This window comes from Salvelinus alpinus, chromosome 9 (assembly GCF_045679555.1).
Source record: "Salvelinus alpinus chromosome 9, SLU_Salpinus.1, whole genome shotgun sequence".
In the NCBI taxonomy this organism is placed as follows: domain Eukaryota; kingdom Metazoa; phylum Chordata; class Actinopteri; order Salmoniformes; family Salmonidae; genus Salvelinus; species Salvelinus alpinus.
Window position 1 is genome coordinate 42,703,605 of NC_092094.1, and position 25,682 is coordinate 42,729,286.

A 25,682-nucleotide genomic window follows, 5' to 3' on the forward strand; every position below is an offset into this window, starting at 1 on the left:
ATAGGCTAGATAAGGTATCCCGACATTGGGGGAAAATGGCTTACTGGATTGGCACGCGGACACACACTGTAAGGCTGACTGATGATAGCAAGGCTTGTGGAGGTATTTATTAGGCTATGGTGTGTTTACTACTTTGGGAAAAGGGATTTTAGAGATTAGGATTGAGTTATTCCATTCTGTTTAATACTAAGGGAAAGGAGTGGAAATACATGTCCTTATACAGGTACCTAGGGTCAATATGCACGCACGCTCGGGGCAAGGCTTTCAGGAGCTGAATATATCTGTGTTTACTTCTCTAAAGCCTTGTCAGCTTTTCCTCCACTTCCGACATCCGTTACATTAAGATGGAATGTCTCCGAACATCAACAGCAATTAGAGGTCTCTAACCATAAGTGCAGTGTGTGTTTGACTGTCTCAGAGTGAATTATTAGTCTAGTTTCAATCTGGAACACTTTGAGAAATGCCGGTCATATTCCCAGGACTCCTGGTGGTATGGTAAGTCATTGGGCTGCGGGTGTGTGGGATTGCGTGAGCTTGAGTAGCCATGTGTGGTGTACAGTGTGGCAACGGATACAATACGACTCTAAGTATTGTGAAGACAGACGGCCTGCAGTGTGGCAGTACTACTGTACTTTCCATTGGCCAGTTCAATGGAATGTTTGGGACCTTTACGCCCTGTGGTGCATTGTGGGACTTACCTGGGCACACGGCCTGCAGGGTGACATGGCTGATCCTCAAGGTGCTGGTCAGGTGCCTCTGGTTGGTGCCAGCAAACAGCAGGTAGAACTCTACATCCTCCTCATCCTCCAAATTATCTTCATCACCAAGCTGCACCGTCAGAAGACACTCACCCTGGAAAAAGACAAACAAATGGAAATACAGTTATACTATACATTTGAGCCACATAGTTTGATTGACATAGGTTGAACTTTTACATTGTCAGAGCTCGCAGCAGAATGGCAAAGAACATGACCTCTCTAAACTAGGGCTGGGAAATGCCAGCCCTCATTTACATTTACATTTACATTTAAGTCATTTAGCAGACGCTCTTATCCAGAGCGACTTACAAATTGGAAAGTTCATACATATTCATCCTGGTCCCCCCGTGGGGAATGAACCCACAACCCTGGCGTTGCAAGCGCCATGCTCTACCAACTGAGCCACACGGGACCACATGACCACATGACACGATATTATCACGATACATAGGTGCTGATACGATATGTATTGCGATTCTATATGTATTGCAATTCAGTACTGCGATTTGATTGTGATTCGATGTTCCAAACATATTGCTCTGTATATGTCTGCGGCAGAAAGACGAGAGCGTGAGGAAATCAGTTTTGGGGATAAAAGTGCTCAAAACATGTTGGCACACTCTTTAAAACATTTAAAAATAAGATGGAGGATAACCTATAGTTATAACTGACTAGCGCTAGCTAACGCTAGCTAAAACAAAGTATGGTTTTTATTTTTGGGATTTCACATATCGATACTTGGGAGTCACAGTATCGATATAAAATCGGCAAAGATTATATTGCGATACTCTACTGCAGTGTTTCCTCTGCGTTCATTTAAGTGTGGCGCTGCACCACGGCAGAATCATTCCTGCTACACCAAAAGAAACATAATATATTTCTACCAAACATAGTTTCAATAAAGTTCTGTAAAGCACATTCTCTTTTCTTAGTAAATAGATAATCCATTCTGGGTTCAACACAGTTCTGAAGGTTATTTAGCTCTGTGAGCTGTTGCAGGCAGCCTGCAACCCAAGAAACACAGCGCGCCTGTGACCAGTGCGCGATACAGACGCTCTGCGGCGCGAAACACAATTCACTTGAATCACCTCAGAGTGCTCCTGCGTGAGAAATTGCAAGAAAGGTACGTTAGCTTGTTTGTTTGACTAATGTTAGCTAGCTAGGGGCTAAGGGCTAAAAAACAATGGTGCATATTTAGTCTGTACTTGTCTACGGCATTGTGTTTATTTCTGAGCTAACTCCACCAGGACCTCGACCCAATGGGTCTGGGCGCATTCAACATCAAGGAGGCGGAGGAGAGAGAGAGAGCTAGAGAGAGAGAGAGGCCAGGTGGAGACGATCAAGACCAGGGAGCAGTTCTGGGCTTGGTTCAGAGAGGAGGTGTGTTTTCAAATGCTGTGATGAAACCAATGTTACATCATGTGTGTTGGATAAACTAATTAGGTCATGGATCCATATCTTGTTGGGCTCCAGGACAGCCTAGACCGGAGGTTTCAACCCCTGGAGATTCGGGGGTGTGTTGGGACCTCGGGCTGCGTTCTCTAGTGAGAGGATAAACACCTGTATTTTAGGGGTTGGACCAGCTGACGGCAATGATAAAGCTGGCCTCGCAGTTTGATGAGTGGGAGCAGTCTACCCCTGACTATATCAGTGTATTCTGTTAATTTTGAGAGGGACTTCTCTGCAATGAAACGAGTAAGAACATTTAAATGTGAAAGTTGATCGATTCTCTTTGTCCTTCTCCCTTCTCTTATTTTTCTTTTTGTTATTGCAGGTCAAAACAGACTTGAGGAACAGACTGCAGGGAGAGCATCCAGCCGGCTCTCCATCAACAACCCCCCCCCCCCCATCAAGGAGCTCAATTACAGGAGGGCGTTGGAAATCTTTTTCCAAAAGCCCAGAAGAATAAAGTGCTCTGACAAAGGCTTTTGTCAGAACTTGAAAAGACATTTCCAACGCTCTCCTTTTGTGATGAACATGAATTAGTGGGCTCTAATTCATGTTCAGTCAAATGTTCCTCTGTTAATTTTGTCAAGATAAACTTTATTATTTCAGAAAGGTCTCTGTTGTGTTTCTTTAGATAGCTGCAACACTCAAACTTAAATTGCAGACTGTATACTATAATAATTTTACTGATACGTTATTGAGCTCATTTCTGGGGGTGGAAATTATATATTTTAGATGGTTTATTTGAGTTTTTCATTTTAAAAAGTCACCAGAACCCTAGCTTTCAGTATTTATACATATTTTGTTTTGGGGGGGGAGGACCCCGCAACCCCTAACTGTCCCCCACAGCTAACACATTTTCCAGTGGAAACACTGCTCTACTGTATTGATTCGCCCCCATTCTTATTGTAAACCAGAGGAGAAACCAACACAGAAATATAGGAGAACAAGAAGACCCACGGGCAGGTATCAACACCTGTCTATCACGGTAGGAAGAGGCTGTGTTTTATTATAGCACTATCAACCCATAATGTAGGGTGGAATACTCTACTGAATACATAAAAACAAACCCTGCTAAAACAATAATTACCCCGCCTTATTTAATTACAGTGTATTGCACAAGTGTGTGTGTGTGTGTGTGTGTGTGTGTGTGTGTGTGTGTGTGTGTGTGTGTGTGTGTGTGTGTGTGTGTGTGTGCCTTCTTGCACCGGTGTGTGTTATAATGAATGATAATTATTTTAGAGACCTCTTTATACTAAGAACTCTTCAAATTGATAGAGCCCCCAGCCTGGGGTTACAACCAGGCTGTTCGCAGTTCTCTGACAGGTCTGTTATATTGAGGGACCCAGTGTAAACACATGTCATTCTGCTTCACCCAGCGCATGGTCCAGTGTGACAGCCAGCTGCACATAGCAAGACCCTCAGCCTGAGAGGAAGAAGGTAAGATTGGAGGACGACTGTGTTTCCTGTTTCCTTAATTCTAGGTTACCCGTGTGCCGGTACAAAGCACTGTACTGCTGGAGCTGTCTGCCTGCCCTCTGTTGTTTTCCTCACAGGTCCACATCATATCCACCTTATCACATGCAGCAGGAATAACAGATAGGGGGACAGAAAGGTACTGACTAGTCCAAATAACCCCTCTCTCTCCTTCAGTGGCAGGATTTTTTCATACAGAAATAAACACTGAAGATAGAAAATGCATGTGGAAAACATCGATGTCATGGGTAAGAAGAATGCATAGCTTACTCAGTCACACGCAAAAAAACTATTCCCAAATACACCCAACGTGTCCGGAGCTACCAATTGTAGCCTTTGGGGCGGCTAGCTAGCTAGCTTAGTATAGTGGGTGTTCAATGACGTACAGTGGGCGTATGTAGACACGACTGTTGACTTTGGACAGACTGTAAAAGCCACATCCTTCAGTGCTGAATGCCAGTCAGCTGGTCTGTCTGTGGCTGATGCCAAGCGGTTAGAGGAGGCTCTCTCACCATATAGGCTAACACTGCAGCACTTACTTTAACATAAAGCTATGCTTAGAATCAACGGGAAAGCTCTTGCACCGTGTATGCTAGCACTGTTTAACATACAGCTGTGCTTAGAACCAACTGCCTGAGGACAGAAACCCCCCCAGCCATCCTATGGTTCATCTTCTATACACCACACGACCAAATGTATGTGGACACCTGTTTGTAGAACATCTCATTCCAAAATCATGGGCATTAATATGGAGTTGGTCCCCCTTTGCTGCTATAACAGCCTCCACTTTTCTGGGACGGCTTTCCACTAGATGTTGGAACATTGCTGCGGGGACTTGCTTCCATTCAGCCACAAGAGCATTAGTGAGGTCGGCACTGATGTTGGGCGATAAGGCCTGGCTCCCAGTCAATGTTTCAATTAATCCCAAAGGTGTTCGATGGGGTTGAGGTCAGGTCTCTGAGCAGGCCAGTCAAGTTCTTCCACACCAATCTCGACAAACTCTTTCTGAATGGATCGCGCTTTGAGCACTGGGGCATTGTCATGCTGAAACAGGAAAGGGCCTTCCCCAAACTGTTGCCACAAAGTTGGAAGCACAGAATAATCTAGAATGTCATTGTATGCTGTAACATGAAGATTTCCCTTCACTGGAACTAAGGGGCCCAAACCATGAAAATAAGCCCCAGACCACTATTCCTCCGCCACCAAACTTTACAGTTAGCACTATGCATTCGGGCAGGTAGCGTTCTCCTGGCATCTGCCAAACCCAGATTCGTCCGTTGGACTGCCAGATGGTGCAGCGTGATTCATCCCTCCAGAGAAGTTTACACTGCTCCTGAGTCCAATGGCAGTGAGCTTTACACTACTCCAGCCAACGCTTAGCATTGTGCGTGGTGATCTTAGGCTTGTGTGCGGCTACTCGGCCATGGAAACCTATTTCATGAAACTCCCGACTAACAGTTCTTGTGCTGAAATTGCTTCCAGAGGCAGTTTGGAACTCGGTAGTGTGTGTTGCAACCAAGGACAGACAATTTTTTACTCGCTACACGCTTTAGCACGGCGGTCCCGTTCTGTGAGCTTGTGTGGCCTACCAATTCCACTTCACAATAACAGCACTTACAGTTGACAGGGGCAGCTCTAGAAGGGCAGACATTTTATGAACAGACTTGTTGGAAAGGTGGCATCCTATGATGGTGCCCTGTTGAAAGTCACTGAGCTTTTCAGTGAGGCCATTCTACTGCCAATGTTTGTCTATGGAGATTGCATGGCTGTGTGCTCGATTTTATACACCTGTCAGCAAAGGGTGTTACTGAAATAGCCGAATCCACTAATTTGAAGGAGTGTCCACATACTCTTGAATATATAGTGTAGGTGCAAAACGTATTTGGCCTGGAGCTCTTTACCTTCATGTATGTATCTTAAAAGTCTGTTTTTGTCTATGTGGTAGAGCAGATCATCTGAAAGAAAGACCCTTGTTTTACAGTAAGAGATTAGTAATGGTATCTTTCTACTGTAACTGCAGCAGCCATTTTCTACATGAGTAGCCGACGGCAACACAAAAAGAGGAGGGGAGCTAGCATGTCTGTCTGCAGCTCCCTCCCTCCCTGCTACTGTCTTGTGTTCGACTCGGCTCTGATTGATGTGGAGGACACACCTCCTTAATGTGTCCTACTCCGTGGTGTTGACATGGCCCTAGGGTGGCAGATGTGGCTTGCTGATTGGGTTACTGGAGCCTGTACGCTGAACAGAGGCTTCTATTTGGAGATGCTAGTTGGGCGTGATGAGGGAGAAAGAAGTAGACTTCATTTTCATTTTTCTCATTTAGAACAGTCAAAAGGTTTTTCCATTATGTAAAAGTGGCTAGGGAGTTAGACAGGTTTTAGACCGAGGTCGAATGACAAAATCCTGTGACACAAAGCTATTAAATCATTTGAGCAGCCAGTATGACTTGTTTGGAAAAGGCTTTAGGACTGTCATCAGCAATATAAAGGCAATCGGAAGGCCTCTGAGGAGAAATATTTTATTTCAAGCAATCAAAAGGTCACAGTCTAAAACAAATCCAAGCAATACAAAGTGAAACCATGAAGTGCTTCTCAACAATGACAAAAGGCTGAAGACAACAAAAAGACTAGTTGGGAAAAAGAATGAATCACAACATGAGAGTAAAATGCAGTGCTGTTCAGGAGCAAGAGCATGCACACTAATGGTAAACTGGGCCTTGGGCCACTTCTACTGTAAAAGCCCAATATAGACAACAGGTGTTGAAGCCGAAAGAAAGCGAGCAAGAGCAAAAAGAGAACTAAACCAAAACATTTGCCAACAGACCACCCTGCAGGGGTTTGTGAAATCTACTTTTTATGTATCAAAAAGAAAGGAGGACCAAGGCACTCTTCATTAAAAGGCCTTTATTTGTATGGAATGGAAACAAAGTTTAAAAACTCTGACGCGTTTCGGTTGCATGGCCTTTGGCAGGGCGTACTCCATGCAGGCGAAACCCGTAGGTGTTTTTAAACTTTGTTAACCAAAGAGCACCTTGTGTCTACCAAAATCTACTATTGTGTACCTTAGCAGAGCTTCCCTTCCTCCTTTTTATATACTTTTGATGTATTTGAAAACGTGATTATGAGTTCCAAATTATGTAAGCTACATGCATACCAGAAGTTTGAAAGATAAGTTCACTGAACAAATGTTCCAACCATTCCATTAAGATTGCAACGGTTCCACTGCTCTTGGGTCTGGAGTGGTTTGCCTCTAGTCTAAAATGTTCTTAGGCATTCTTGGGTTGTTTGTGATGCTGTTCCAGAGATCTACATCAGAGGTAGTTCTAAATGCTGACTGGAAATAACCCCAGAGAGAGAGTCCAAGGAGGAGAACCTGACTGGAAATAACCCCAGAGAGAGACAGTCCAAGGAGGAGAACCTGACTGGAAATAACCCCAGAGAGAGATAGTCCAAGGAGGAGCTCCTGACTGGAAATAACCCCAGAGAGAGACAATCCAGGGAGGAGCTCCTGATTGGAAATAACCCCAGAGAGAGACAGTCCAAGGAGGAGCTCCTGACTGGAAATAACCCCAGAGAGAGAGTCCAAGGAGGAGAACCTGACTGGAAATAACCCCCAGAGAGAGACAGTCCAAGGAGGAGCTCCTGACTGGAAATAACCCGAGAGAGAGACAGTCCGGGGAGGAGCTCCTGACTGGAAATAACCCCAGAGAGAGACAGTCCAAGGAGGAGCTCCTGACTGGAAATAACCCCAGAGAGAGACAGTCCAAGGAGGAGCTCCTGACTGGAAATAACCCCAGAGAGAGACAGTCCAAGGAGGAGCTCCTGACTGGAAATAACCCCAGAGAGACAGTCCAAGGGAGGAGCTCCTGACTGGAAATAACCCCAGAGAGAGACAGTCCAAGGAGGAGCTCCTGACTGGAAATAACCCCAGAGAGAGACAGTCCAAGGAGGAGCTCCTGACTGGAAATAACCCCAGAGAGACAGTCCAAGGAGGAGCTCCTGACTGGAAATAACCCCAGAGAGAGACAGTCCAAGGAGGAGCTCCTGACTGGAAATAACCCCAGAGAGACAGTCCAAGGAGGAGCTCCTGACTGGAAATAACCCCAGAGAGAGACAGTCCAGGGAGGAGTTCCTGACTGGAAATAACCCCAGAGAGACAGTACAAGGAGGAGCTCCTGACTGGAAATAACCCCAGAGAGAGACAGTCCAGGGAGGAGCTCCTGACTGGAAATAACCCCAGGGAGAGACAGTCCAAGGAGGAGCTCATCCTGCCTGGCTGCCTGCTACTGAGGTACTCTAATGACAGACTGACCTTGACACCACTCGCACCAAAAAAGACTGGGTGGCTCTCGGACCCAGTGTGTGTGTGTGTGTGTGTGTATGTGTGTGTGTGTGTGTGTGTGTGTGTGCGTGAGTGAGTGTGTTTCCTCCTCTTCAGAGACAGCTGTATTACTCCAAGGGCATAAAGTATCCCGACAGCACACACCCAGGCTTTCTAGAAGGGCAGGACACAGACTCTGTATTCCAACATTTGTTCTCTTGGCTGGAACAATTACATCAAATCCACGGAGGGCAGGGCATCTGATTGAATTAGCCACACTGTTCCCCTGCTTATTTAGCACTTAACTTATTTAGTACTTAACCAAGGCCATGACCAGAGTTGTCCCTGACGGCTGAAAATCAGAGCCTTCAAATGAAACAAGTTACAACACACTTATCAGGTGAACAAAACAGCTTTTTCTTGAGCTTATATGTGCAGGATCCCTTGCTGAAATGGGTCCCTGTACAGACACAACCCAGCCACACTAGCGCACCTCGCACATGTGAATGAGTCACTGTCACGAGTGGCCGACATGCTGAGGTTTGCCCCAGCCCTGTTACATTCCTGACTCTCTACTCACACCACACCCAGCGCGAGGGGACCATAGGGCCAGGGGGCAAACTCTGAGCTCACCGTCTCATTGTCTAAGGTGAGGAGACAGGAACAGATGGAGAAAGAGAGAGTGAGACCAACAGAGGAAAAGGAATGAACTTCTCCATGTGTGTAGTTAGTCACTCCCTCTCTCGTTCTGCAACCCCCAGGGCCTAACCAGCCATGTGTTTCAAAGCGTATCAACTGCTCTCAAACCACTTAACTATAATGTGTTCTTTTAGAACAAGAGGTTACTTGAGTTCAGTTGCTACTTGTTTTTTTTATGTTCCCTGTTCAATATTTAGAACAGAAAGGTGGCAGGCGTCACGTAATGCACAGGAAACAGCAGACACACAGGCAGGAAGGTAGCAAAAAACGTGATCACAGACCGCAGCACATCTCAGTCACGTTGATCTGCAGCTTTCTAGTTCTGAGGAAGGTAAGACAACACCTGGCTGAGTGTAGGAGAGGTACTCCTAGACAATATGTTAAGAGTTCCCCTCTCCTGACAGAATCCTCTAGTTAGCATGGCCCAACACAACAGGCACAAAAAGGGATAGGTCGCATGCTTCCAGAGAACACTGTTTTAGTCACGAGATACACGTCAGTCTTGAATGACGTCAGTAAATCAGCCAAGTAGAGTTTTAAAGCAAGTGCTGAGCTGCAAAACGAGGTAATACGCAGAGGTGTAAAGTACTAATTACAACTACTCTTGTTAATGTAACTGAGTAGCTTTTCCGAGTACTTTTTTGAGTATTTTTCCAAATTAGTAATTTTACTTCACTTGAGTAAAATGTCATTGAAGTAACAGTACCTCTACTTGATGAGGATATTTCAGTAGGCTTTCCACTCCTGGTGAGTGAGTGAAAGAGGGAGTTTGTGAAATTAGTACTGCACATTAATTTCCTCTCTTCCTTTTCAGTTGAATGTATGGAAAAGATCACGTGTAACAACATTCAGGTAACCTTAGCGAAATTAGCTAATTATCAAGGTCAATGTTTTTATTTTAAAAGTAACTCAATTACTTTTACCCTGAGTACTTTTTAAATGCTACTTTTTACTTTTACTTTAGTAATTTTTTTACTCCAGTAATTTTACTTCTACTTGAATAAAATGTAATTAAAGTAACAATACTTCAGTACTCTTTCCAGCCCTGGTAATACAGCAGGCCATAGATCTGAGGCTAGCTAAGGACTGTATGAATGTATTAGATCAGAGTCGTAATAGCTGATCTTGTGTCTGAGAGCAGAATATCTGTGGTGGAGAGGAGGGCTGGGATCGGATCCTCAGAGTGATCAGGTTCTGCCTTCCTCCCTGTTAATGAGGATGAATCAGCACATATTGTATAAACGGCGTCTCTTTCCTAAACCTCATCTAGAGTGCTGATTTGACACAGACGTCTCCTGCCTCTGCCCAATTAAAACCCCTGGCTGTCAGAGGAAGACTGGAGCCTGCTCCTACTATATGTCTGATGGCCCTGGGTTTCCTGTTTGTGTACTGAGCATGCTCAGAAGGCTCTGCCGGGAGGAGAGGAGAGCCCAGACCTAGCTGTGTGCACTGAGCCCAGCTGATCCCCTTCTTCATGCGGCTGCTCGCTGAAATCAGACGCTGCCGGGCCACACATCACACAGCAACAACCCCCTCCTTCCCCGTCTCTTTAGTCTACCCGCTTCCGCTCCACAGGCCGAGCTGAAAGCTCAGCTCAGGGATCCAATGGCAACTTGAAGCCAGGCCCCATCCAAAGCCACTCCCACACCCCCAGTTACAGGCCTCTAGAGCTAACTCATGCTACACACTAACAATAGGCCACGGAGATGGTTGAGATATATAACTCACGCAGGCCTCCCATTCGCATCACCCAGATTGTCACACAGATAACATTGTCCATTGACTCCACTTATGAGCAGGGTTCTAGACCAACTTTTTCAGTTGATGGCACCAGCAGGATTTGGTGGCACCAATTTTTCCCGGCGCTGCGCAGCAATAATGACCTGACCTGTGTCCCATAACGTACCCGAATTCCATACAGAACCAGGCTAATTTATGACTAGCCGTCTTTTAAATTAGCATGCCCGGGAAATGGATGATGTCCGCAACATTTAAACGTTATCTTTCATTTGCGGAATGAGCAAGTAGCCTACAGCCTATAATAGCCTACCCTCCATATACAAATAATTACATTTGAATTAACTTAACAATATCATATTTACTTTGATTGTTAGGAGGGAGAAAAAAAATGTAACATTTGCGCAATGTCAAAAAATGGGACATTCTAAATCCACAACGACCACATCAGAAGACCACTTTTGAGGTCTGGGAACAATCATCATAAGAAATTGGAGGGTGTAGTTGCCCTTTACACTCAATTGCTCACCTAGTAAAGAGACTGTTGTGTTTGGCTAGCTGTACTGTACAATGTACACCGTAGGTTACATATGATGGCAGAGTTTGCGAAACAAATGCCTCCCGCGATTGGTTCAAATCATCATGATATCATTGTGTTGGGTAGTCCTACTTTTTGGTCAACATTTCATTGGGAAGGTTTTCTGGGAAAGCCTTCAGAAACGTTCTTTCAAACAGAGTATGATGACTAAATTGCGCATCGCAAATATTCAACCAACTTTCTGAATACCTGGTTTGCACACCACACCCATTGTTGCATACCCATTGTTTTTTGAATAAACCTCGATAATAATACACTTTCAAAAAGCTAATTGTGAAGCAAAAACGAACATGACCAGCTAAAAACATTCACTGGCACCCTAAAAATGGTGTCGCACTGCCAAGTCAAAGGGTCACAAAGTGTTTCGTTTACAGTTTTAAGGCCCACTTAGGAATTACTTTCAGTGCCCGACTTGGGCAGGAGCTTACCGGGAACTGAGTACTGGCACCTCAAATGTTCTACTTCTTGAGTTCCTGCACCTCTTATAGAATAATAGCTCAAACGTATTGTGGGGTTCCTGCACCTAAATATAAACAGCACCCAAAATGAGTACCGGCACCTATTTCAGTCCAAGTCAAGCACTGGTTACTTTACAGAGATGGTTCACATGTCACATGTCACTCCCTGCCTGGATGCATCAACATGTTTTGTCATTTTAAAAAAAATAAAAAGAGCAACTTAACAAAGTCAAAGCAAATCTTTAACTTATTTAACCCACACATTCGGTTCTAGGATATGAGCAGCAATACTAAACTATGTTTACAAAGCAGACTTGGTATCACTAAGACGATAGGGCGAGGACCTCGCCACCAGCACAGGCACACATGGCCGTTATATATCCATGTTCAGATAAACCAGATGGTCTAGTTTAACACACAGGGTGAACATGGACAACCAGCTTTACCGGGAGGTACCGCCTGCATGTTTAAACAGTGTCTAACAGGTTTGCCACATAATCTAGTAACAGTGTTATGTCTCCAGCGCAGCCACCCTTGTGACACGTGGGCGCCTCATACCCTGTGTAAATCGAATGAAACATGCTCGAACCCAAACAAAGCACCAACATGCAATTATCCAGCACAGCCCTACAACCCACCCTCACCGTCACAGAGAACAGACAGGCCTCTATCTATCACTCACTCAACCCAATGTTATGTACACATACATCCGATGTACTATCTATCTATATAATGAATGCAATTCTCTCTTTTATTCTTAGGTTCCTTTCATCCAAATATTTCAACAACACTATATAATTTACATGTCACCAAAATATAACTTTTAATTAGCAATGGAAAATAGCCATAATATGTTTTGATGCTTTGAATCCATTTCCTCAGATGCACCAGACAGATTTGGGATTAAAGTGGAGTACTTACATATAGCGGAGCTTGCTGTGGATTTAGTTTCATGACACTGGACACTGTGGAGAGAGAAGAGAGAGCATCAGCGTTAATAAATGCAGTAGTAAACCCAGAAGCAGAGGGCAGCGTGAGGTAAGCAGCCATTATACAGCCTCACACTACCACTTCTCTGTATCAGTCCACACAACAGGCTGAGTCAGACCACGGATAGCGGTTTGGCCTGCAGCAACACCAGGCTTGGGATCAGACGAGGCATTTAACAGACAAAAATCAGGCCTAATAACCATAATTAAGAGCACATTACAGTAACTTAGTTGCCTGGGCCTTTAATGGCCACCCTGTTTCTCCCTTTTCCCTTTTCTCTAAACTAAGGCATCTAGCTGGTGGGTCGTTTCATATGATTTCAATCACTTTCTGACTGCACCCCTTTTGATTCGAAACGAAACCATCCATACATGTTTGACCATGGTAGAAGTGGTCAGAAAGTTACTTTTTGAACCTAACTGCTAAAACATTCAGGAGATTGAGGTGCTCAAAGTTAGGCCATGTTGCATAAAACCCACCCCACCATTAGACATCCATGTCTTCACCACAGAAAAAGATAAACGGTTGAGTCTGATATCAATTTGAAAGCTTACAAACAGGGTTGTCAAACTATTTGATGATTTATTGAAAAATAAATTGTTTTAATGAAAATTGTGTAATTTTTTAAAGCTTTAACGTAAATTATCTAAAAATAAATAAAATGATTCATAATTAGCATGTTGTGGCTAAGACCCTATTTTACATAATCTGAGGTGTTTGTGTTGTGCCTTCCATCGGTTGAGACACAGCATACTCTTGAATACAAGGTGGGTGTCATGTATTGGCTGATAAATGTACTAACATGTGAATAAACGTTTCAACTTTCAAATGGTACCACAAAGATGGTTGGAGGTCCACACATCAGAGAATGTTGACTCAAGTGGGAATATCCATTGTTTCTAAATCAAACCGTCCCTCCTCCACAGGAACCGTATTGAAATCACAGAAATATAGATAATAGAATAGACATTTCCATTCAATTTGGCATTTGATGGTGGATGGACCAGCGGCCATCTTTCCGCTAGTAATTGGAAGTAAAAGTTTCAATTCAATTTATATTTCAATGGTGTACCAGCAAAATTGCAGTGGTCTGAAGGGATAGGGCCATTCTAAGATTTACATTTCTAAGACTGAAATGACACCTTGAATTCAAGAGTATGCTGCGTCTCAACCGCTGACGGTCACAACACAAACACCTCAGACGACGTAACATGGACGTCATATGTGGGGTGGGTTTTTTGCAAAATGGGTCCATTTTGAGGCTCTCCATCTCCTGAATGTTTTGGCATTCAGGTCCAAAAAGTCCATTCCTGACCACTTCTACCACTGAGCAAACGTATGAAAGGTTTAATTCAAATCAAAAGGGGTGCAGTCAGAAAGTAAATGAAATCATATGGAACGACCCTGCTTTCTTTCTCTGTGTAGAACGCTGCAGAATGAGAGAGAGACAACTCCTGAGGTATGGGCTTTTGTTGTTGATTTCTGTGCTGTTTTTATTGCCTGGCTATCCAGACTCTTTGCTCCGGCCAAACACTACACTGCGCCCACGGACGTTAGTTTCTTCTCCGGCAATAAGTCTGGATCTGAGTACCTCCCGACCCTTCACCGAATGTGAACACTTTCTGGGCCATCTGATTGGTCCAGAAAACGATGGGTTGGGCCAGAGCAAAACACACAAGGGTAAAGCAGTGGTTTGAAAATGTGTCAATGGCTTTGATAGGTTAGAGATGATCCAATCGATGATGACTTTGTTTACTACAACGCCCCTCGTCAGCACACACAACTTCAAGGCTGGCACTCTCAGACTAAAGTACACTATATATACAAAAGTATGTGGACACCCCTTCAAATGAGTGGACCACACCCATTGCTGACAGGTGTATAAAATCGAGCACACCGCCATGCAACATTGGCAGTAGATTGGCCTTACAGAAGAGCTGAGTGACTTTCAGTGTTGCACCGTCATAGGATAACAACTTTCCAACAAGTCAGTTTGTTCACATTTCTGCCCTGCTAGAGCTGCCCCAGTCAACTGTAAGTGCTGTTATTGTGAAGTGGAATTGGTTGGCCACACAAGCTCACAGAACGGGACTGCAGAGTGCTGAAGCGCGTAAAAATCGTCTGTCCTCTGTAGCAACACTCACCACTGAGTTCCAAACTGCCTCTGGAAGCAACGTCAGCACAAGAACTGTTCATCGGGAACTTCATGAAATGGGTTTCCATGGCCGAGCAGCCGCACACAAGCCTAAGATCACCATGTGCAATGCCAAGTGTCAGCTGGAGTGGTGTTAAGCTCACCACCATTGGACTCTGGAGTAGTGGAAACGCGGTCTCTGGAGTGATGAATCACGCTTCACCATCTGGCAGTCCGATGTACAAATCTGGGATTGGCAGATGCCAGGAGAACACTACCTGCCTGACTGCATAGTGCCAACTGTAAAGTTTGGTGGAGGAGGAATAATGGTCTGGGGCTGTTTTTCATGGTTTGGGCTAGGCCCCTTAGTTCCAGTGAAGGGACATCTTAATGCTACAGCATACAATGACATTCTAGACAATTTTGTGCTTCCAACTCTGTGAGAAGAGTTTGGGGAAGGCCCTTTGCTGTTTCAGCAAGACAATACCTCCGTGCACAAAGCGAGGTCCATACAGAAATGGTTTCTCGAGATCGTTGTGGAAGAACTTGACTAGCCTGCTCAAAGCCCTGATCTCAACCCCATCAAGCACCTTTGGGATGAATTGGAACGCCGACTGCGAGCCAGGCATTTTTCGCCCAACAGCAGTGCCCGACCTCACTAATACTCTTGTGGCTGAATGGATGCAAGTCGCCGCAGCAACGTTCTAAAATCTTGTGGAAAGCCTTCCCAGAAGAATGGAGGCTGTTATAGCAGTGAAGGGGGGACCAACTCCATATTAATGCCCATGATTTTGGACTGAGATGTTTGACAAGCAGGTGTCCACATATTTTTGGTCATGTAGTGAATGTAGCGAACGACAGAGCAGCGGAAGAATTTAGTGTGAGTCGTCAGGCTACTGTTTTCATGGACTGGAGGTTTAAAAAATGTCTGTGTAGATGTGGTGGAACTTCACTCCTTTGAGCAGCCGATTCCTTTGCCTAAGTTTCTTGTAAAATCTCAGATCCAAAATGATTGGCACCCTTGATAAAGATGACCAAAAAAGACTATTAAATAAATAATACAACTACTGATCTATACTGTATGCTACAAAAATGTGATCAAAAATATATCATATAATATTGCTCAGTATTTGTATTATTTATTTTAATCTTTTTTGCTCATCGTTATCATTGGTGCAAATAATTATGGGCCTGACTGAAGTGTAAAATGAAAACAAAATCATCACCGTTAATCATGTAATACCCTGATCCAAAGTCAGCTGGTCTGTGTGATGTGGCTCTGTTCAAAGCAGCAACAGGAAGTGTCTCCACTGAGAAGTGAACAGAAAGGCCTAACAGTCCTGGCTGGCATGAGCCCTGCCATTCATCCCAAACACGTCACTTTGCATTACAAGTAGAGTCCCATAGATATGAACAGGAAGACAGGCAGAGCAACTGTGCAGGGACACTGAGCACAACAGACAATGTTGCTACAGTGAGCAATGAATATCTTCTAAGGAGACAGTCACATTACTTTTCCAACTGCAATACTTACTTCCTCTTTAACTTTATTTCATCATGTACTGTGAACTCACTTTGAACTTGTTATTATTTTATCTTTGATCAATGCATAAAACCACACAAACACGCTTGAGGCTGCCTGCTTTTGTGCAGAGTGACGCAGAAACACGCCTCACCACAGGTTTATGTTTTGAGAGAACAGAGCAGGTCTGAGACAGTGTCCTATTTGTTTTATTGTCACATACACCAGGTAGGTGCAGTGAAATGTGTTTTACAGGCTAAGCCACAGTAGTATGGTGCCCATGGAGCAAATGAGGGTTACGTGCCTTACTCAATGGCCATTCGACCAATTTTTAACCTTATCGGCTCGGGTATTCAAACCAGCAACCTTTCGTTTACTGGCCCAACGCTCTGGCCCAACGCTCTGGCCCAACGCTCTGGCCCAACGCTCTGGCCCAAAGCTCTGGCCCAACGCTCTGGCCCAACGCTCGCCCTTGCCATGCTGGAGAATCTCCCGAGAGCTGCCGAGCGTGATACCCACCTGTAACAGGGCGTTGGGGTCTAACCAGCTCTACCCGGGCATTAAAACATCTCGGCACCACACACTAGGCCTTACTCAGACTCCAACAACAACAATGAACTAGTCACAACTAACCTCTTTATTGTGTCATTGGGGAAAATGTACACCCTTGTCAATCCATTACAGCGTCCATTTCATCTGTGAAGCAACCGCTCAATGGGAGCCTAGAGCTGAGTAAATAGAAAACCCATCCTACTTATTGTTATCTTGTCCACCTTCTGTCTGCTTAAGATGATAATCCACCCCCACTATTGTTTAGAAATCAGCTTCAAGTCACATTCTGCAGGGGGGAGTTTAAAGAGGCAATCTGATTATTGAGTCTCAAGTCACACGGTGTACCCATGTCCACCAACAAAATGAAAAACGGATTTAAACAGACTTTAAACTGAATTGCAGTCTTGCAGGTGCCGGTCAGTCACATAGAGGGGCTCGCTAATCCTGCACTGTGAAGTCAAAGTTCCAGCTATAATTCCCTTCAACAACCACCAGCACAACTACACAGACCATAACTCTGCCCAACCCCCACTCTATAAGCCACTTCTGCAGCTCAAGCCCCAGCCCCACTCTACCCCTGCTCTCGTCAAAGCTCACATCCCAGTCCTAGCTTAACCCCAACCACCCTGAGTCCCAGGCTCTGCCTCAGCCCCAGTTCCAGCCCCAGCCTCAAGCCCAGCTCTAGCCCCAGCTCTAGCCCCAGCTCTAGCCCCAGCCTCAAGCCCAGCTCTAGCCCCAGCCTCAAGCCCAGCTCTAGCCCCAGCTCTAGCCCCAGCTCTAGCCCCAGCCTCAAGCCCAGCTCTAGCCCCAGCCTCAAGCCCAGCTCTAGCCCCAGCCCCAGCTCTATCCCCAGCTCTAGGCTCCAACTTCATCCCCAGCCTCAGCGCCAGGCCAGCCCTCAGCCCCAGACAGAAACCAGACAGCCTGGCCTGCTGCTGCTGGCCTCACACTAAGCAGGTGCTGGTTTAACATGTAACTTGGTCCAAATACATCATCATCTTCTCCACCTACTGAGCAGTGAAGTGATCACCATTAGCGAGGAGCATCTCAATCTCTACCAGCAGCCAGGACCAGGCAGGGACAGAGGGTGGAAGGAAGGCAGAGTGGTGAACAGTGTACTGCTGAACATGGCTACAGAGGGGAGATTGAGAATGACGAAGGAAAAGAAACAGCAAAAAGGGACAAAAAAAACCTCTAGGATGGGCCAGGAGAGCGACTGTAGCAGCGAACTGCAGAATCAGCATTACGGTTGAGGTTTTCCACACCATATCAATTTCTTAAGGCATTCACAAAAAAGGGGGGGGGATTTGTGTGCCTTGGCTAGCTCTCTGGTACCGCTGAAACTCGACCTGTACATTTGGTCGACTCCAAAACCCCCACAAAAAAACACTATTCTAATTGGGGAGAGGACAGGACAGAACAGGAAGTGGGGGTCCAAATAGGGGGTATGGACAACAGGAAGCTCAGAGTCAGCTCAGCATCATGAATAAATCAGGAGGAGTAAGGGGGAATCCATCATGGGGCAGGTCATGCTCTCTATTCCTGGATCAGTTTCTAGTTATTTCCTCAGTAAATGGGCTACTGTTGGAGTCAGACATACAGACGGGAGAGGGATAATCAACTGCCTCTAATTATACCCACTGATCTCACCCTGACGCTCTAAGTCCTCACAGCCAGACAGAGGGACGGACACACACAGCCCTATATACCGACTGACTGACTCCCACAAAGAGCTTGAACTCTGACCTATAAAGCATCTGGACATCCCCTGGCTGTCAAAAAGCTGTGAGGAAAGGAGATGCTAGCCAAGCGTGTCTTTCAGAATTTCACACTCTACATGCTTAGAAAAAAGGATTCCAAAAGTGTTCTTTGGAACCCTCTGAGAAAAGGGTTCTTCATGGAATGCAAAAGAGTTCTATCTGGAACCAAAAAAGGTTCTTCAAATGGTTCTCCTATGAGAACAGCCGAAGAACCATTTTAGGTTCTAGATGGCACCTTTTTTTTCCTAAGAGTGTACCATGCAGAATCTTTTTGTTCAAAAATCCTGAAGTTAAAACTACGTCAAAATAGCACATACAGTATAGCTAGAACAAGAGTGTGATGATAGCGTACAATAGCAGCACGATTTCCACTGTATCAAGAAACACTGTAACATGTTTCACATTAGTCGTATGTCCCCTGATTAATCCTTAAAAACAGGCCAGGGTACCTATGGTGCATGACGGAGCACTGCCTGGGGATTATTCTACATATGTAGAAAAAGACCCATTATTAAGCAACAACATCCTCTGATCTTCAAAGGGAGAGAGGGGAGAGGGCCTGGCTGGGCAACGGGCTGCAGTTTTTGCGCAATAGACCACAGAACACAGAAGCCTTTAGCCCAAGCAAACCAGTACTGTTTTCAATCAAAATGGCTGTTACAGTTATGCAAGCAATGCTTTTGTCAACACAACAATTATGCTTGTACTTTTGGTTTTGCAGTCTCTCATCCCAAAAATTAGCGACGGCATTAAAAAAGGACCAGTGACTCGTTCTGCGCTCGAAAACATTTTAGCGAAAGGCTAGAGAGTGCTTATTGGTGATAATGACGACAAGGAGCGGGCAGTCTGACAAACCCCGACACAACTAACATATTAACTCTGTGTTTGTGTACATCCTCGGGTTGTTGTCTCAGTCTGTGTGGATGAGAGGCGTGTGTGTGGAGTTGATTTGCTCAGCAACCACAGCCTCAATGGCCTCATAAGAACTTTAGTTTGATGGACTGTGGTGGTGGTGGTGAACTGGATGGGTAATCAGTAAACAGAGGACACATACCTCAGTGTGGTAGAAAGAATAGCTGGTCCGCAACAAGAACTAGGTCAGTGAGTTTAACTTCCTATAGCTATCTGCTGAAATACAAAGCAGCAACACGGATTGTTTGGGCAGGTTGCAAAGTCTGTCAGGTTAGAAACCTAGAAGTAGAGTGTTCCACTAAACAAAAATGGAGAACTATGGTCAATCCCAGAACGTGTGGAGAACTGTGAGTTCAGCAGCTAAGGCCAGAGCCAAACACCCATTTGCTTAGTCTGAGTAAATTCGTCAAAACACACTCTTCAGCTCTACCTCGGCTCTCTGGTCTCTGTTAGGGGGGAATTAACTGCACTTAAACTGTCTCCTCTTAATAAAATCATCAAGCACAACAGTTCTGGCTCACAACTAACATACCGCAAATCAAAGGCGAGGGAGGACCCTAGTAGTAAGTCTAGAGAGAAGAGACAGCATTAATGTAGTGTAGTTCCAGCCTAGGTAAGCCAATTCCCTGTTGCACCACACAATTACCAGGGAAGGATATTATTGTGTGGATGTGATGTGATGTGATGCTAAGACTGCACCATGAATGACATGAAGCCTGAAATAGGATAAGGTGATTACGGATTAGCTGGCTAATGCTAACCCATTCATTACATTACATTTGATTAGCTTTAACCCTCCGTCATCTGCACACGTAGTAATTATATGAAAAGCATGGCAGCTATGAGGTATCCTGGTGTCAGAGCAAGGCTGGAGCCCTGGTGGAGACTCTCATGCTGTTATATGTGCATGCCTCCGTCACGGTGGAGGAATGCGTGAACAATCTGAGCTACAGGGGCTGATGCTCATTCACAAGGGCCTGCAGAAATAGTTTGGATGTCAATGTCCCCTTCCCGGTGGTTTTGAACTCTGTGTGTGTGTGTGTGTGTGTGTGTGTGTGTGTGTGTGTGTGTGTGTGTGTGTGTGTGTGTGTGTGTGTGTGTGTGTGTGTGTGTGTGTGTGTGTGTGTGTGTGTGTGTGTGTGTGTGTGTGTGTGTGTGTGTGTGTGTGTGTGTGTGTGTGTGATGGAGGGCTGGTGCGCGTACACACACACACACCCCCCTTGTGGCACCAACAGGATGTAGCATGTGGGACAGTCTCTAAGGGACTTCCCCCTGGAACATGAGAAAGCCTTTGTACTGGCCAGTCAGGCCCTCTGAGAGGTCAGGGGTCATGTGCAGCTAAGGTCATCCCCTGAAGGCAGATAGATAGCAGCATTACACAACTGGTTACGTAGCTTATACCAATATGCAGGAAAACAGGCATGACAAAGGATATGGGCTATTTGTGTTGTTCTTAATCAAAGCCTGGATGTGTCTCTATGAACAAGCAGTCATGCGGTAGGAACACACCATTAAGTTACGTAATGGTTACATTAAGGAACCATTCACTAGGGAAATACCAGCTTAACTGAACACCTTCATAGCTCTCCAGCTTATCTACTCTACCATGACAAGTTTCCAATTTTGACAAATAATGTTTCATGCATTCAATAACTTTTTTTATCTATTACACTTGTTTACCATAGACTGTGGGAGTCACAGTCTCCTTAATGCTATACTAGCGTCTGTCTGTCACTCAAAGAGATATTGAAGCAGCTAACAGTTCATGTAAACTTTCATGTTCGGAAAGTAGACTCCCTAGCCTTACCTGATACCACTGGCACCACTGTGACCCAGGTAATAGCAAGGTCATCTTTCTAACACGCACACGCACCAAATAACAGACAGACATACAATGTATTCTACAGTGGCACTTGCGTTGCTGCAAGCAGAATGCAAACGGCGCCGGGCTGAAAAATGACGGCAAACTTCTGTGATTCTCTCTTAGCAGCTGATCAGAGAGTTTGGATATCGTAACGAAGCTTAACATCTTCTCTTTTCTACAGTATACAGAGCTTAAATGTGTATTTTGTGGTCCTGTTAATGATAGAGCAAGTTACATATGTTTTACACATTTGTAATAAACCAGTTATTCTCATCTTCATTCACCTGTGACCTGCTAATTGCAAATGTAAATTAAATCCATTCGTCTACTTTTCTGGATGAAGGGGAAATTGTTTGAGGTGCAAATATCAATTTTGTCAGGTTATTTTTATGCTAACTACCCACTGGGCACAGACGTCATTTCAACCTCTAGTTTTGATTTACATTTGGTTCAGCTAACGTGAATTCAACGTGAAATCAACAAAACATTTCACCATGTTATTGGGTTTATGTTCAAAGTCGCGTGAAAAAAAATACCAAATTCCTTTACGTTGATGACTTTTTGCAAATCCAATCCGTTTTCCACGTTGATTCAAAGTCATTTGATCTATTTTTTTGTTGTTGTTGAAATTACGTGGAAACAACGTTGGTGCAACCAGTGTTTGCCCAGTGGGAAGCTAGCTTCGTTAATGTTAGTTGACACTCAGGGGATGCCAGCGTCAAACTATGTAGAGACGCCCATGACCACTGAGAGGAAGAGCCGAGTATCTCTGACGACCAACCTTTTTAAGGCTACACGCATGCGCAAAATATGAAATCGCTCAATTAAATGAATGTAGGAGTCAGGAATGTGCACCAACTATTTTTATGCATTTCAATTAAGGGGAAGGTAGGCACTGCATACGGCAATCGGCAATGTTGCCTGTTGCCCCTCCTGAGGTTTTGATGCAGTTTTAGCAAATATGGGGATTTTGAGCATACCGACCACCAGAATCATTGAGGAAAAAACTATTTAACATTTATATATCATTTTCTTTTTTATTTGGCTTTTCATAACAGCTATTTTGATTAAATTATGACAGGACAGAGACTGCATGTCACCAAAGTTTCCTCAAATCTTTTGGAGCACTGAGCAAATTTCAGCAAATTTGATCTCTTAAAAGTTCCCTTCATGTTTGTTATATTATCTATACAATAAGCCATAATTGATTTTGGCCCAATAGGCCTGGCATTTTCCAACTTTCAAGGAGCTTTCCGTTTTGAATGGGTTATTTTGCCTAAAAACCATAAGGCCTACGTATAGAAGAAATAACAACTCTGCATCCCTGCCCAGCCTGGCAAGAGTGACCAAAAGGGTGTTTAGCATCCCCAGTGGCTCTGCAGGTGCGGAGAGGATATTCTCTGCTGCTGGCCTGCTCTCCAGGCACCATCGCATGAGCCTGAAGCTACAGACTCTGGCAAAACACATATATTTTTTTTAAGTATTCAAAGGCACTGTATACTGAACCTAATAAGGATGTTTTTGTTTAATTTGTATTTAATTGTAATTATAAACTGGGTGGTTCGAGCCCTGAATGCTGATTGGCTGACAGCCATGGTATATCAGACCGTATACCACAGGTATGACAAAACATTTATTTTTACTGCTCTAATTACGTTGGTAACCAGTTTATAGTAGCAATAAGGCACCTTGGGGCTTTGTGGTATATGGCCAACATACCACAGCTAAGGGCTGGGCACTCCGCTTCGCATCGTGCATAAGAATAACCCTTAGACGTGGTATATTGGACATATACTACGCCCCCTCGTGCCTTACTGCTTAAGTAAGTCACAGCCTATGTGCGCAAGTTATAGACTATAATGATTTAATACAACAAAATGTTGTTGAAATGCTGAGCGCTTAATGTCCCTGACTCCCTACCAGCCTAGTGTGTTGCACTCGCCAATGTATTTCACAATGCATTTCTTTGTAGGCTATAGCATTGAAATAATTGAAATAATATAGCCTAAAATATTGTAGTTCCTTCTTAGGCTCCCTGTCTATTTAGATTGTTAATATGCTGTTTAATATAACATGTATCCTATTTGAAATGATGAGCGCTTCTTACATTCACCTTTTCAAGTTTATTCAAATACTTTTTAATCTCAATTTTGAGCGGCAGTTTTTTCCCCTGTGAGCGTGGAGTGGTTTTTAGTGGAGCAGTTGGCCTGAGCATTTGCGCAAACACCGCTTGAGCGGGATTTCTGATCACTCAACTCTGCTCACATACTCCGCTATAAACACAGTCCAGTTCAAAGTGAATGGCATAGATCCATATATGGCAACGGCTATTAGCATAAAGGCCTACTGCAGCTCTAATTGGTTATGGCACACCGGCCTGTGTAGAGTACGGGCCTGAGTCCTGCCTGTCAATGCAAAAGAATCCTACTCCAATGCGCTTTGCCTACAAGAAAATCTCACGCACAGTTAGCTTTGCATACTAAATCTTGAATAATTCATTTTGTTTCGGAATGTTTCATTGAAAGTGGCTAATATTGCGTTAATTCGAGCACAATTCCCACAGTTGAGCGAAACGTTGATGGTGTTAACTAAAGGGGAAAACTCTAGAAAATTGAGTGAAGTTCAATCTCGTGCTTCTCTGCACGGGTTGATATTTCTTCTGTGTGGCAGTCCGCAGCTTAGAGGGAACATTGCACTTCACTTATCATGGAGCTCAACCAATCAGCTGTCTCATTGTTGAAGTCTCCATGCCGACAGACAAACAAAAACAGCTCGGACATTATAACTGACTGTTTGGAGATCCCTGCTGCAAGTCAATCCCCGGGATTTCTAATTGGAGCTCAAGTCATTCCGAGGGTTAGGGAACTGAACTGCTGGCAAATCAGAAGGGAATATCTTATGGCTACAGCTGGGTTGGTATTATGATGTAGAAAGGCCAAGAGTGGTTTCAGATACATTAAATGTCTTCAAAATTACCCAACAACTGGTAATTCATCTCGCTGCGCTGTGAGTGCGTTTTGTAAAACAATAGTGTCTAATCAGTCCTCACATCAATAGCCCCATAAAAACACGAAACAGCCAGTTACCGCGGAGATAAGAGTCGAGCAGAAATAGCCCCACGCTCGCTGCGTTTAAATCTGTCTAAATCTGTCTAAACAAGCCTTCTCAGTTTGGGGTGAGGGACTGTGTGTGACTGTGTGTGTTCTGATGGGGGTGGGGTACAGGCATGTGTTCAGGTCAGGAGGGTGGTATGATCGAGTGGAAGTTTAACCAGAGGCCCGGTTAATGCTCCCCTCAACGGCTCACCTTATCTCTAAAGATTCATGTTTATATGGCGGGCATTCAGTGTAAAAAAATTAAAAAACAATTTTAGTTTATAACGTGCTGTAAAAATAAACTGAGACATCTTTTGAAGTAAACCTTCTTAAAAGGGTTTGGCATTTGAGTGGCTGCTCTGAACCAGTGAAAGGTTCTGGTGGAATGCATACCAAGGATGGAGAACACTCAGAGCAGACGGAGCATTTAAGGGGCCTGATAACAGCTTGGCCCTGAAGATGGCGGTGCCCAAATACAGAGATTGCTAAGAGCCTGTTGAGAGGTTTTCATGCATGTGAGGAGCACTAAAGAAAGCGAGACTCTGGGGAAGCTAGAGGAGGTGGGGGAACTAAGACAAGAATCAGCCCCTGATTTAAACTGCAGTTTAAACAATCCAAAACATAGCTATCCTGCTGTAACACTCAGCGGTTTTCCTCAAGGCAGGACCGAGGAGCAATAGAGGTTTGCTATTGGATGAGAGGATCAGCCTGCCTGTGCCCTGCTTTAATAGATATCAGGATATATACCACAACATTTTACCTGGCCTCCACAGATACAGCTGTGACCGACAAGCAGAGCCAGAACAACTCACAGACCCAGAGGGGGGGTCCAGGTTTCCACAACTTGTTATAATGAGTAGTTATGTGAAGCTGACACAGCCTTTCTCTGCAGTCTGCACAAAACAACCCCCCCATCAGGAGACTCCCTCCACAGCAGGAAATCAAAACATTTGTGGATGAGAAAATTTAGGACACGAGGGAGAGACACATTTTTCCCTGAAACTAAACTTCCAGGCTTTAACTTGAGCCTTGCTCTTAGCAACCATTCTGCTCCGATAAACACAGAGGAAAACCCTGTCCCAAGAGCGATACATTTAGCCAAGCAGGAAGACTGGCCTATTGAAAAGAAGTAGTGAACTAAATCAGAATATGGCCTGTTGTTTGTGAAAAACAAAGCTCTTCATCTGCATATAGCCTAGTTGTAAAATCTCAAATGCCTTGTTAAAAAGTACCTGTCCGGTCAAAGTGCGGTAAACAACGTCATAACTTCATTATCACTTTCTACACAGGAATGACATTTTGCTAGATCATTTCCCAGGAACGGCAGCTCCCCACCAGGATGTGTATAACCACTGGTTCTA

General features: G+C 44.5%; 1 protein-coding gene across 8 annotated transcripts in view; it reads right to left on the bottom strand.

The window, feature by feature from the left end:
* The window catches only part of akap13 (A-kinase anchoring protein 13), a 102,572-nt gene that overhangs the window by 71,312 nt on the left and 5,578 nt on the right, over positions 1-25,682 (bottom strand). For all 8 annotated transcript variants that reach the window (XM_071326258.1, XM_071326264.1, XM_071326261.1 and 5 more), the window contains exons 2-3: positions 12,414-12,457; positions 699-852 (exon numbers count right to left, since the gene is read on the bottom strand). In XM_071326258.1, the coding sequence (XP_071182359.1) occupies positions 699-852; positions 12,414-12,446 (187 nt within the window). In that variant the 5' untranslated portion in view covers positions 12,447-12,457. The remainder of the gene's footprint in view (positions 1-698; positions 853-12,413; positions 12,458-25,682) is intronic.